General features: G+C 39.6%; 1 protein-coding gene across 5 annotated transcripts in view; it reads right to left on the bottom strand.

Moving 5' to 3' along the window:
* LOC123870665 (protein split ends-like) overlaps positions 1-14,573 on the bottom strand; it is a 169,279-nt gene that overhangs the window by 52,629 nt on the left and 102,077 nt on the right. For all 5 annotated transcript variants that reach the window (XM_045914019.1, XM_045914020.1, XM_045914018.1 and 2 more), the window contains one exon: positions 2,524-2,676. In XM_045914019.1, coding sequence (XP_045769975.1) covers positions 2,524-2,676 — 153 coding nt within the window. The remainder of the gene's footprint in view (positions 1-2,523; positions 2,677-14,573) is intronic.

The following is a 14,573-nucleotide window of genomic DNA, read 5'->3' as shown; positions in this document are numbered from 1 at the left end:
CGGGCATCAGCTAGTATTGCATAATCCATAATTTTTTTTGAGAAGGAAACATTACGAAGTAGGCCCCACTAACGGTCCGGTGTCAAGTCTCATACAAAAACAAAAAAAAAACCCCGTTGGCTTCCGCGCAAAAGAGAAAAGCTGTCCGAAGCCCGGAGTCTCGTATCGCACACAGCCAGGTGGCAGGTGACACCGTGTTATTTACAAGTGTAAATTAAAAATTTATAACACCCCCGACGATCCAAAGTATTTGAGTTTTCCAAAACATCATTTTCAAATAAATAATTATGTATTTAGGCAACGTCCATCTTGACAGCTTGACATTTGTCTATTGACATAATATTATGAACCTAACGGTTATGTAACCTTCTTTTCTACAAGAAAACTAGAAAAGAGCTGATAACTCTTAAACGGCTGAACCAATTTTTTTAGATTATAGCTAAGAACACTCTCGATCAAGCCACCTTTTAAACAAAAAAAACTAAATTAAAATCGGTTCATTCGTTTAGGCGCTACGATGCCACAGACAGATACACAGATACACAGATACACAGATACACAGACACACAGATACACAGATACACACGTCAAACTTATAACACCCCTCTTTTTGGGTCGGGGGTTAAAAAAACAACATGGCGAGTTTCTCAGGTGATGGGCAGTTTCATTTTACGATCAAAAACAACGGTACCTACAGCAACATGACGAAAATAAAAAGATTACATTGCTCCAAGTTTTTACCCGACTGCGGCAAAGCCAAAAGGAAGGGTTATGATTTTAGCAGTCTATATATGTATGTTACACACATACATACAATACATAGACTGCTAAAATCATATGCTATGTTTGTATCCCGATTCTGTGTGTTCCACCGTAGCGCCTAAACTACTGGGCCGATTTTGATGAATGAGGTGTCAATCGATTCGTCGTAAAGGTCCGGGTGACATGGGCTAGCTAGATTTTATACGAAAAAAATTGACCTAACGAAACATCCATGAAAAAAAGTGGGGGGTCTCCGAAATTTTTTTATGCTATTGTATCCATTGGGGTGACACAGAAAATTCTGAATTCATAAAATATAAATGTACTACAACATTTAAATATACCAAGCGACAGAAAAACAGTTTTACTATAATATTTCATAGTTTATTAAGACGATCGCAGTCGGATTTTAGTTTTTCAACTTACTACGTATATCCATCAAAAAATAATCAGGTCGATCCGTTGCTCCGTGGGTTGCCACGTGATTGAAGGACACATCAACAAACAAACACAGTTTTACCTACCTTACCTATACCTACCTACTAAGGGGTTTGATATGTCAATACGGCGATGGAACGCAGAAATTTGCCTAAACGCAATGCAGCCGGAAAATCGACGATCGCTGATTCCAAAAGCATTGTGTCATAACTCATAACTCAAAACTCCAAGCTATGGCCAGAGCACGGTGTTTTTTTTTGTTAAGGGAGCGCGCGAGCGAGAACACTCACATCCCTGCGTGTAAGAAAGGGTAAACATCCAGTTCAATTAAGTAGCAAACAATCGTTTGCTACTTTCATGAAGAGCGAACATTCGCACTTACAATGATAAGTGCGAAAATTCACTTTCCATGAAAACAAGCCTGCGATATATCAGCGCAATTAGGCTTGATCATAATTCAAGTATCAATGTTAGGTTATATGTATAGGAAATGATTTAAGTGAAAATTGTAATTGAAAAATCACTTTCCGTGAAAAATCGCTGTGAAGAAAAATTAATAATTCCACGAAATGAAAATGATTTAAAATTAGCATCGCTAGTGTATTTGATCCCGAGACAATAGCGCCGCGTATCTAGGTGTTGCGTGGAAACATCTGGATATCGCAACTGAAACACAATGGGGCTCCACGTAATTAATGCGTCTCATTCTCCCACGTACCCCACATTACATGAAACCTCTACCTAAGTTAGCAAGTAGGTCTTCGGTTAGGCATTCAAAAGGTACCTAACTACCTACGCGACTTTAGGTAAATGAATTAAATGAAAGGTAGAGTTTCTGAAAAATACGAACTGAAAGGGATACATTTTTTCCAAATGAAATTAGGCACAGCGCTATTGTGGGACGCATATAATTGGCCTCGTGTCATGTAGACGTATCAGGAGACAGCATCAAGTCAATGCCAGGAGCCGCAGCAGAAACAGCTGAAACCGGTAAGCGACGCAAGTATGTCTCTCTTTCGAGAGTTACATAATCATTTGTTCCGTTTGCGGGATCCTCATTCCATTTGCCATCCCTTTTGGGAGATGGCATCTTCTTATGGTTAAGGTTAACGTCAATAATACTTATAATTCTTTACTATAATATCAGGTAGTAAAAAATAGTTAATCTATAGCACCTACTTGGTGCTTAAAATATGGCAGCCTTGGGCAGCCTGAAAATGACTATTCTGTTTGGCGGCCACGTTAAATACGCCTGAGTTGTGCCCGAGTTACTCTCGCTTGCTGAAGGAACACATGAAGGAAGTACATGGTGGTGCTACACACCTGTATGACAGCGCAGCGGATCCATAGGGCTGGTGCAGGCGCAGCGTGGAGGGGTAGTTGGGCGCGTAGGGCGCCGCGGGCCGCGCGGGCGCCACGCCCGCCTGCTTGCCGCCGTACGCCAGCGCCCCGTGCCCGTGCTCCGTCTGCCCGGGCCTGAGGACAACAACAGCTCCGTTAACACTCATCGCTCCAACACAAGCACATCAAACAATCGAAGATTACGTAAACGATACAAGAGCGTGGATTTGACCTGCAGCTCGCTTCAGCAATGCGCGAGTACCTTTATACATGGCATAATATTGTAAATCGAATCATTGAAGACGGCAACCGCCGACTTTGTTGCTCTTCTCGGTAGGAAAGGCATTCCGAACCAGATGCATTTGACAATTCAAAAGATTATATATAAATATTTTTAAATGAGTGTCTGTAAACTTTACGCCCAGTTTATGTAAAAGTATTCCGTGCGCAGTTCTTTGTTGCTCCTACAAAAGTATGTGGTTGTGAAATCTCTTGCAGATAGTTTTTACATATATTTTGAAACCAAATAAATATATTTAAGTATATCATTAAAAAGCGTATAATAAGGTATTAGATGCCATGCTTCTCATAACATAACGAGCAAAAATCGTAAAAACGTGGTCAAAAACAAACCAATCACAGTTAAAAATAGACACATTTTCACACCAAAAAAAAATTACACAAGGCTGTGTAGGTACACGAAACAACATTTTTTTAACCCCCGACCCAAAAAGAGGGGTGTTATAAGTTTGACGTGTGTATCTGTGTATCTGTGTGTCTGTGTATCTGTGTATCTGTGTATCTGTGTATCTGTCTGTGGCATCGTAGCGCCTAAACGAATGAACCGATTTTAATTTACTTTTTTCTGTTTGAAAGGTGGCTTGATCGAGAGTGTTCTTAGCTATAATCCAAAATAATTGGTTCAGCCGTTTAAAAGTTATCAGCTATTTTCTAGTTTTCTTGTAGAAAAGAAGGTTAGATAACCCTTAGGTTCATAATATTCAAGTGTCAATTGGCAAATGTCAAGCTGTCAAGATGGACGTTGCCTAGATATACATAATTATTTATTTGAAAATGATTTGTCGGGGGTGTTGAAAATTTTTAATTTACACTTGTTGTGCAATATCTTTGAGTGACTAACGAAAACATAGTAGGTACCTACAATCATCTTTTTTACTCGTATGCATCGTATGTTGATTTAAAACATCGCTTATTGTCAATGAATGGAAAACCTAATACATAAACTCAACAAAAATAATCCAAACTAATCCATACTTGTTCCATCCATAGTTGGCCTCGTCCACAAACTAAAAGTCGCTCAGCGCGCTATGGAGCGAGCTATGTTGGGTATTACTCTCAGGGATAAAATCCGGAACGAGGAAATTCGCAGGAGAACAAAAGCGACCGACATAGCTCAAAGGATTAGCAAGCTGAAGTGGCAATGGGCAGGCCATGCCTGTCGCAGAACCGACAGCCGTTGGGGCAGACGTGTTCTGGAGTGGAGACCGCGTACCGGTAAGCGCAGTGTGGGACGACCTCCAGCCCGCTGCACCGATGACCTGAAGAAGGTGGCGGGGAGCGGGTGGATGAGGAAGGCGGAGGACCGTGTTTGGTGGCGCGCTCTTGGAAAGGCTCCAGTAGTGGACGCTTACAGGCTGATGGATGGATGGATGAATCCATACTTCCATACTAATGTTATTAATGCGAAAGTATGTCTGTCCGTCTGTTTATCTGCTAGCTTTTCTCGACCCAACAAATCGACTGATTTCGATGAAAGGTACAGAGTTAGCTTACATCCCGAGGACGGACATAGGCTACTTTGTATTCCGGAAAATTAGAGTTCCCACGGGATTCTTAAAAGCCCGATTTATACGGGTGCAGAGGTATCTTTGCATCCATTGACATAGGCAACTTTTTATCCCGGAAAATTAACGGGATTTACAAAATCAAAATCTACGCAGACGAAGTCGCGGGCATCATCTAGTAATTGATAAATTTGCGAAAAAAATTGAGAATTTTGTGATTGATTTGCCATATAACAAAGTACCTCTTTTATTATTACGAACGTTCTATGAATCAAACGCACAAACAAAAACATAATTAGGTTCGCAATAACATAACATACCGGCTTCAAATAACGATTCGAGGTCAAGCTCATAAACCAACCGATAGTCTGAGAGCTAACCGCACGATGCAATAGGTTCTGATAACAACAACTTTTTTGTGAAATGCATATGAGGCGCACTATTCGCGGCCCATAGGACCTAGTTACCGCGAAATGGCAATGAAATATACGAGTGAAAAAACTCCAGAAAGTCTAAAGCACCGGGCATAGCGTCGCTTACCCGTTTTTCTGACAAATCTGTGACTTGTTTATCTTTTAAGAGGTCTCTCTCCGTCACTCGTTTCATACAATCGTAGTTCCAATTTCATTTGAATATTAAGCAACCAAAGTCCATGAAATTTTGCGGACATATTCTAGAAACTAATATCTATGTCTGTGGTTTTCCAGATTTCTGTTAAAATATTCGGTTTCAAAGTTACGCGGTCTTAAAAATTTTCATACAAATCTTTGAGCCCCTGTTATTTTAAAACTACATATTTTTAGAAAAATCTAAAACACCACAGACACAGATATTAGTTTCTATCTAGAATATGTCTGCAAAACATGCACTTTGGTTGCTTAATATTCAAATGAAATTGGAACTACGATTGTATGAAACGAGTGACGGATAGAGCCCTCTTAAAGCAGCTAAAGTACCTATACTAAATTATGTGCTTACGAAATTCAAAATAGGTTTGTTTCATTACTTACTACCTATGTAGATAGCAGGCTCTGTCATCAAATATTGCAATTATGTATTTATTACTAGCTGATGCCCGCGACATCGTTCGCGTGGATATAGGTTTTTAAAAATCCCGTAAGAACTCTTTAATTTTCCGGGATAAAAGTGGCCTATGTCGATTTCCGGGACGTAAACTTGAAGCTACTTTTATACCAAGTAGGTATAGGCCTTTAAGAATCCCTTGAGAACTCTTTGATTTTCCGGAATGTAAGCTAACTCTGTACCTCATTAAAATCGGAAAAACTGTTGGGCCGTTTAAAGCTAGCAGACAGACAGACAGACAGACGTTCGCATTTATAATATTATGTATTATTTAATCATCATGTTCATGTATTAATACAGACAGGCAAATCACGGCGGTCTCTTTGCACTCCATTACCATTATTATTACGGAGCTAATGGGCTTAATAATTTAGCGGATAAAAATACCACGCGATAACGTACCGTGGGTAGGTATAATGTGGTATAATACCTACCGGTCGGAACGTTATCGCGAATCAGTGCGGCCTTATCGCAGACACAATAAAATGCGAGCCGGCGATTTGCAGGGAATACGTATCGAAAGTGACAGATTGTTAATGGGTTTCTTTTGTTAAAAAATCACTTTCGGATATCAGATGGGTGATAGAATAGAAAGATAAGTATGCTATTAAACAAAATAAGAAGATGATGAACTATGAATATGTATTAAAATTTTTTTTTAAAGAATATTAGCCATACTATTCGTGACTAATACTCCCCTTTCCCCTCCAATTAAGCGTAAAGATTGTGCCAGGAGCGGGTACGACAATAGTGCAAAGGGTGGGGTTTGAACCGCCGACCTTTCGGAATTCAGTCCGCTCCTCAACCGTTGAGCTATCGAGGCTCTGAAATTACCCAGTAAAAGTATGGTTCTGATTAACACAGAATATATAAAAGAAAAGTGTATCCAGGTATCTTCTAGAATCTAAACAGACGCGCTTTTCTATCAGTCCATATTATACACATATTAGGTGCGATTGCAGTTAAAGCGCAAGCCTAGGTCACGGTGAACTTATACATGGGTAACCTAGGTTACATTTAGTTTAAAAAAATTACGCAGGCTTACTATAGCTAGTACAAACTTAGCTTAACGTCTGTCTGTCTGTCTGTTAATTCAGTTTATACAGGTACTTAATAATAAATAATAATAGGCATTGTATTACCATGGCGAGGTTACACGTGTACATTTTTTGTTCTCTGACTAAGAGATATCAGATAATACTATAATTTATAATGTTATGCAAACTTTGTAAAAGAGAAAGAGAGATAAAAAATTAAATAAACATTAATTAGGATATTTAGAATTATATCTTTATTTTCCAAATGAAATACTTAATTATAACAATTTGCTGGCATGTCACATAAAAAACCTAGAATAACGGGATGTGGAATAAAACCAGTGAATCAAAAAATGTGTCTAAACATAAAATTAACAAATCGCCACCAGACTTCATATTCGCTTATACAAAAGGGAAAAAGCTGGTTCCACAATTTGACTGGTCCTAGAAAAACAGGAGATGGAAAGCCGGCAACAAACTGGGGGTCAAATTCGTTTCTATGATAAGCTCTTGCTTATCCTTTTCAAGGTTAGTGTATCTTCCAGACTTCACAAATGCTTAGGCGAAAGTGGAGAATATTTCAGTAGCTTCAGGGGGCAGTAACGACCTAGAAAAGCGGGAGGCATCCAAGTGGGGATCTGTCTGCGATAAAGACTAGAACCAGGACTTACCCTACCGCGGTAGATTGACTGCTGCTTACAGTTTGACGATCGCAATGGCCTTTGATTGACGCTCGCTCACTATTGGCTAGAATGCAACGTTACAGCAAGAATAAAATAAATTCAGCCAATCACAACAATTGCGATTGAAATAATGATTGATGAAAGTTTTCCAGAATCGACCACCGGGTTAGGGTTTCGCCCAGACTGCGTAATTACTTTAAAGTGAAAATCACGTGTAAACTACGAGACAAACATGTACGTGTCCATTATGTGATTATGTGCATTATGAGTGATTAGTCAGTTAGTCTATTTACGTGACACCTGACTCACGCAATGACTCATTGCTTTGAACTGTACGCGTTTTCCTCCTCACGACATCGTATGTTGGTATTAGACGCCTACATCTCGTTCTCAGTATTGTTTATTGTATTATGTAAGTAAACAACACCATCAACTTCAATGCACAGCTGAAATTACTGGATCTAAGTCTGAAAATGTTGCATCATGTAGGGTTTATTTATAACTTCGTTCGCGTGGATTTAGGTTTTTCGAAATCCCGTGGGAACTCTTCCATTTTTCGGGATAAAATGTAGTCTATGTGTTGATCCAAGATATTATCTATCTCCATTTCGAATTTCAGCCAAATCCGTCCAGTAGTTTTTGTGTGCAGGGATAACAAACATACACACAAACTTTCCATTTTATAATTTTAGTGTGATTTAGAGTGATGTAGACTGTCACCGTGGAAGGATTTCCAGAAATTCCACAGAATTAAACGAAAAAGTCGACTAGATAAATACGATAACAAGCTGGGATCGAATAAGGATCAGATTCCTTTATAACAGATGGAGCTTCCAGAAAGCAAAATGTTGATAAACCCAATAATATTCAATTCAGATACCACAATCAGTTTCTAAAAAATAAAGAACCTTGACAGCAAAATATAATCAGGCTTACCACAAAAGACTGTTTAAGCCCCTACAAACGCTTGCGTTTAACGTTAGGTTAAACCTTGTATTTGTGGTGAGACCATCCGTTGTTCTATTATAACTTTATAAGGGAGACCGTTTCCGTTTTTCCATTATAAGGTAGGGAACCCTGAACAAAGGAAATACCATTTATTTTTATTTTGACAGCCCTGTTGCTGTTCTTCACAGGTCGGCAGCTGATGATTCAGTCTACAGTCTACTGAACTGATAGCTCTGAGTCAGAAACAAAACAAACTTTGTTTTGCTAATTAGCAACTCTTGTGCGAGCGGAACATTGAGACGTCAATGTTCGGAGCTACCAAGTCTATACTATACTATACCAGAGTTAACTATACAGAACAACATACAATTTTACGCGACAAGTCGAGATGCCAATCGGGGTATGAGGTGGGGGGACGCCCCGCACACCCGCACCGGGCTATCCCGCACCGGGTTGGCGCAGAGGCTGTGCGGGCGTGCAGGGCGTCACCACCCCGATTGCCATCTTGACCTGACGCGTACTATACCTACTGGAAAGCTCTGCATAGAATGAAGTTTGGTTGTAGTTTACGACAGTTAGGGAATTTCTAACAAAACCTCGAGGCTTCACCAGTCAAAGTCACCTACATTAGCAGGCTTCAAATGTTACCTACATTTGACGCCAGGTAGGCTGTGAAACGACTAAGTTTCTTTGTAGCCACCCATAGCCTTATTTGACAGATCGTCGATTCAGGTCAAAACCGGGAGTTTCCTCACTCTAATCGAACTTAATAAAATTTCGAAGATACGCGTATTCGAAATAGACTACTATATACGTAATAATAAAAGTACGTCAGTGCGTCAGTGTACCCATTCGGGTCACTTCTTTGTTTAGACAGGGACGCACTATTTTGTGCGTCCCTGTCAACAATATAACAACAATATCTCCGTGCGAATCTCTGCAGGTAAAACCGCTCCGACACAATAACATCTGAGATTCACGATTGATGTTATACCTACTTGCCAGCTAAAACTCTCAGCCATTGTTATTTGTAGCTCATCGAACAAAACGACGGATGTGAAAATGTGTTTATATATCTGGCATACATTACCTATTATATACCAAAACCCCCGCCAGCTTCGCTAAGGCAGGTAGCTTATTACAATTTTCGTAGGGATCTCTAAATTTTCTGAAAATAAAATATAGCCTTTTTAATTCAGGAATAATGTAGGCCCGTCAGGCTATTTCAATCTAAACCATAATAACGAATCGATTGACATCTAAGTCATCAAAATCGGCTCAATAGCTTAGGCGCTACGGTGGAACACACATAAAACCATAACCCTTTCTTTTGGCTTTGCCGTAGTCGGTTAAAAATCACGACGAACAGATTTGACTGAAATTCAGAATAGAGGTAGATTATACCCTGGATTAACACATAGGCTACTCTTTATTGCGGAAAATCAAAGAGTTCTTACGGGATTTTGAAAAACCTAAATCCACGCGGACGAAGTTGCGGGCGTCAGCTAGTAGCATATAAAAACAATATATTATATTCAGTCAGTTTCCTAGCCTAAGCTATCGCATAGTGGCATGAGCTAGCGGCGACAGGTGAGATCAGAGATGAATGCAGCCACCGTATCTCGCGATTAATTGTAAACACCGGAGTGAACAACCGGACGGACGGCGCGATTGTAGCTATATATAGCGCGAGCGTTTCACGGTCAAACCGACCACACTGCGCCTTATCTCTAACCGCTAAAATACGTACATTGTACGTATCTATACATAATCTAAATACATATATGAAAGGAAAAGCTGACTGACTGACTGATCTTCAACGCACAGCTCAAACTACTGGACGGATCAGATCGAATTTTGGAATCCATATCGGGCTGTTTGATATGCCGATAGCTATTATGACGTAGACGTCCGCTAAGAAAGGATTTTTGCAATCCCTAAAGGGGTAAAATGGGGGTTTGAAATTTATGTAGTCCACACGGACAAAGTCGCGGGAATAAGCTATCCTAAATATATAAAAGGAAAAGCTGACTGAGTAACTGACGATCCATCAACGCACAGCTCAAACTACTGGACGGATCGGGCTGAAAGGCATGCAGATAGCTATTATGATGTAGATTGTAGACATTCGCTAAGAAAGGATTTTTGCAATCCCTAAAGGGGTAAAATAGGAGTTTGAAATTTATGTAGTCCACACGGACGAAGTCGCGGGAATAAGCTAGCCTAAATATATAAAAGGAAAAGCTGACTGACGATGCATAAACGCACAGCCCAAACTACTGAACGGATCGGGCTGTTTAGCATGCAGATAGCTGTCATGATGTAGACATTCGCTAAGAAAGGATTTTTGAAAATTCAACCAATAATTTGTGGACGAAGCCGCGGGCATAAGCTAGCTCATATAAAGACGCCCAATAAGTAATTCACTGTATTGGTTTGACATTGAAGTTAACTCATTGATATCGTACAGGGAGTGAGTCACGGGTGACCTTCAGCGGGCGGTGGGTTCGATTCCCGGTCGGGAGGGTTATCGCCGGTCACTTTGATGTGTTGCGCTTTCGTCCGTTAAAGCGTAACGGACGATGAGTACTATCGAATGTCGTTTTAGATCTCTGCGATAAAAAACTTACACTAGTGGAAACTCAGTGTGTGCTTTTACCAAATTTTTTTTTTGTAGAAACATCTCGTTATAGCCTTTCTAAGGCCTATCGGTTGGATAGTTTCAAAGTCTATGTATAGCGGACATAGGTAGTTTATTTACCATTATAACCTATTATTAAGATGTAGTACTAGGTACCTAGTACCTACCCACGCACAAGGCATGTCATTCAGCAAAATTATTTGTGGTCTGTAACTCGTTTTGCTTACAACTTGCTGTCCACTGTCCGGTTTCATACCTAATTTTGATAGCTTCATGTAACACGATTTTTGTTTGACATAAACAAGTGTAAATTAATTTATAACACCATCGACAAGTGAAGGTTACAGTAACTAGAAAAGAGCTGATAACTTTCAAACGGCTGAACCGATTTTCTTGGATTTTAGCTAAGAACACTCTCGATCAAGCCACCTTTCAAACAAAAAAAAAAACTAAGTTAAAATCGTCATTTAGGAGCAATCGGTTAGTTGCCAAGGCTGCGATGCCACAGACAGATACACAGATACACCCATCCAACTTATAACACCACTCTTTTTGGGTCGGGAGTTCATAAAATTAAAATAAAAAATTAATAAAAAATAGCCCTTCTATACTAATACTACTACTAATATACTAATACTAGGTACTAATTTAGTTCCATAGTAATTATTGAAAACTTAAAACTTGTAGACCGTATCTCAAGCTATGTGGTGTAGGTGTAATGTTAAGCTGAGGAGATAACAGTTTTAGCTCAGCGCAACCTCGCTGAATAGATATTTGCATACGCACGGACGGACGGTCGTCGACCGCATTATGCATTTTAAATACCACAGAGCATATCGCATAGTGAGCGACTGTGACGCATGCCAGTAGAAATTAATAATGGATCCACTGAGGATTTTTCAAGGAAACCGGTCTGAGGAATTTTCCTGAAATAGAACATTCTTATATCTTACCACTAAGAAATAATTTCACCACTAAGGAAGGACTTTTAAAAATCGGTCGGGCAAGCTCGTCATCATGATCGTTAATCGGGAGAGTTGAAATTCCTCGGACACGTACGAAGCGATTTGCTTCCTCGTTTCTAACAAACAAATTATTTTAAATTTAATTTGAATTAATAACATACTCCTTTTTTGAGGCCGGTTAAAAAGTAGGGGCCCATAAAATGAAATGATCATACATTCCTTATCATTTGGAGAATAATCGGATTAGGCCGACTAGTTTCTAAGTGTATCCGTATCCGTTTCCGTAAACAAAACCATAAATTTTCCCAATGCGTAACGCTATAACCCGGTTGAAAATCAATGCGGTTACACACAGGGTAAACTCGCACTGTGGAATATCACCGCCCGAACTTATTTCCCGCGGTCTTTAATTCACATAGAGTTTCATAAGTATTTTTTTAAATCGCGATCCTTCAAATAGTAATATAAATAATATATTAAGTACTACATGATGCCCGCGACTTCGTCCGCGTGGTATTTGGCTTTTGATCCCGTGGGAACTCCGATTTTCCGCGATAAAAAGTTGCCTTTGTCAATTTACGGGACGCAAGCTACGTCTGTACCCGTGCAAATCCATAAAACGAATGCGCCTTTAATAATCCCATATTTTCCGGGGTAAAGGGTGGCCTATGTGTTAATCCAGGGTATAATCTATCTCCATTCCTTCATTCATATAAAATTCGAACAAGAGTCAGTTTTGTAAAGTCCTAAACGGTCTGCACGGCATAGGAATCGTTTCATTAGCATACAGCAACCTCCGCGGACAGTTTTGAACGCGCAAATAAAAACGTATTTGGCATGCATCCGCGAACCGTTAGTGACCCGAAAAATAAAAAAACCGGTCAAGTGCGAGTCAGACTGGTGCACCGTGGGTTCCGTACGCGGGAATTTTGTCCGACATTTTGCTTGCATTATGCATAAATATAAAAATCTGTTTCAGAATATAAACCCCTTTCATATGATACCCCACTTGGTATAGTTAACTTACTTTGAACATTGGAAATACTAATTTATTATTTATATTTGTTCATGAACACCTTTTTTTTTGCGATGTAACCACAAATCACGTTTACTTTCCAAATTTCATGGTTCTAGATCAACGGGAAGTACCCTATAGGTTTTCTTGACAGACACCACAAACGGGTAGACAGACAGACAACAAAGTGATCCTATAAGGGTTCGATTTTTCCTTTTGAGGTACGGAACCCTACTAAACTGGCAAAACACAATGCTATTGAATTTCAAATCCACCCGTTTCCAGGATGGTAAATACTAAAGGTCTATTTATATAGAACTGTAACGTGGTAAAGCGGAGATAGCCCAGTGGTTAAAACGTCGGCCTTCTATTCGGAAGATCGGGGCTTCGATCCCGGGCATGAGGAAACCTGCATACTTCAGTTTTCCATAAAGTTCTCAAAAGTTGTAAAGTCTTGCCAATCCGCACTGAGCCAGCGTAACACTACTACTGCACAGGTCTCCTCTTAGAACGAGAAGGGACTAGGCCACAGTTCACCACGCTGGTCAAGTGCGGATTGGCAGATTTTACACACCTTTGAGAACATTATGTGAACGCTCAGGTATGCAGGTTTCCTCACGTTAAAGTAAATAATATTTAATTGCATTTAATTGCTTAGTACTTATTTGCAAATGTCAGATCGACGAAGACTTTTCACAGTTTTTGGTGTTCTGAATTTTCAGCTCTATGGGAATTACCTTGCCCCTATGTTTTGATTATTTTTGTAAGCGCACATAGCTCCAAAAAGTGAGAAATTTAAGTAATTTTTTTTTTTTAGTAAAAGTAAATTTTTACTTATACCTAAGTAGATACAGTACGAAAAATATACATTTAAAGTTTTAAGTTTTTAACTTTTACCGAAACCTTTTTCAGCAATTCAATCGAAGAAAGAAGTTTAAAAATACGTAAACAGATTTAGATTGAACAGAAATCGTTACTTTTTATCTGATAGCACCTAGTTGAGTTTTTACGTAGATTTGAAACAATTTTCCACTCGAATTGGAAAGTCAAAAAAGTTTATTTGAATACAAGCTTTGTGAATATAATTTCTACTTAGTAGATATCTCCAACGAGGACTGTTTAGTATTTAGACTAAATACCTAATACCACAGTTCAAGACAGTTTTGAAACTAGAGACAAAACCTTATATTTGGAAGGCGCCAAATGTAGAAAATGAAACGACTGTGTGATTTGGGCCGTCTAAGGCTGAGATCTATAGAGCGCACTTAGATTTTGCTCAGACTTAAGACACCGCTAAAGCGAGACAGCGTCATACCGCTGCCATAAATCTGTCTCGTCTTAACTGAAACTTAAGACTAAGCAAAGTCAAAGTGCGGTCTATAGATTTCAACCTTAGCAGCGTCAGAGGGATCTCTCTGGGTTTGATCCTAAATCGACGATGGGTCAAATATTAGGCTATGGTGACGTAATATTCAGAATCAAACCGAGAGTTCCCCATGGAGGTACCTAGTAGTAATCATTCACCCATGAAGTTCCCTCTGACAAAGCTAATAAAGACACACTGTCATGTCAACAGTATTACGAAGCAGATTTCCTACATATTATTATTATTTACGACTAACCAGAACCCACACACTGTAGCAGAGCGTACATAAATTGTACATAGTGGTTAAGGTTATGTTCGCCACAGAACAGTAATTAAGTTACACAACACAGCCCGCAGCGCAGGGCCACGCACGCCCCCCACTCGCTGACGTGGCCTGCGATCTGCATACATTGCAGACCCCGCATAGATTACTGCATGTGTGTAATTACAGAACAGGCGGCATAGATAAAACGATATCCATACTAATAT

Source organism: Maniola jurtina, chromosome 13 (assembly GCF_905333055.1).
Source record: "Maniola jurtina chromosome 13, ilManJurt1.1, whole genome shotgun sequence".
In the NCBI taxonomy this organism is placed as follows: Eukaryota; Metazoa; Arthropoda; class Insecta; order Lepidoptera; family Nymphalidae; genus Maniola; species Maniola jurtina.
This window is presented reverse-complemented; position numbering and strand designations above follow the sequence as displayed.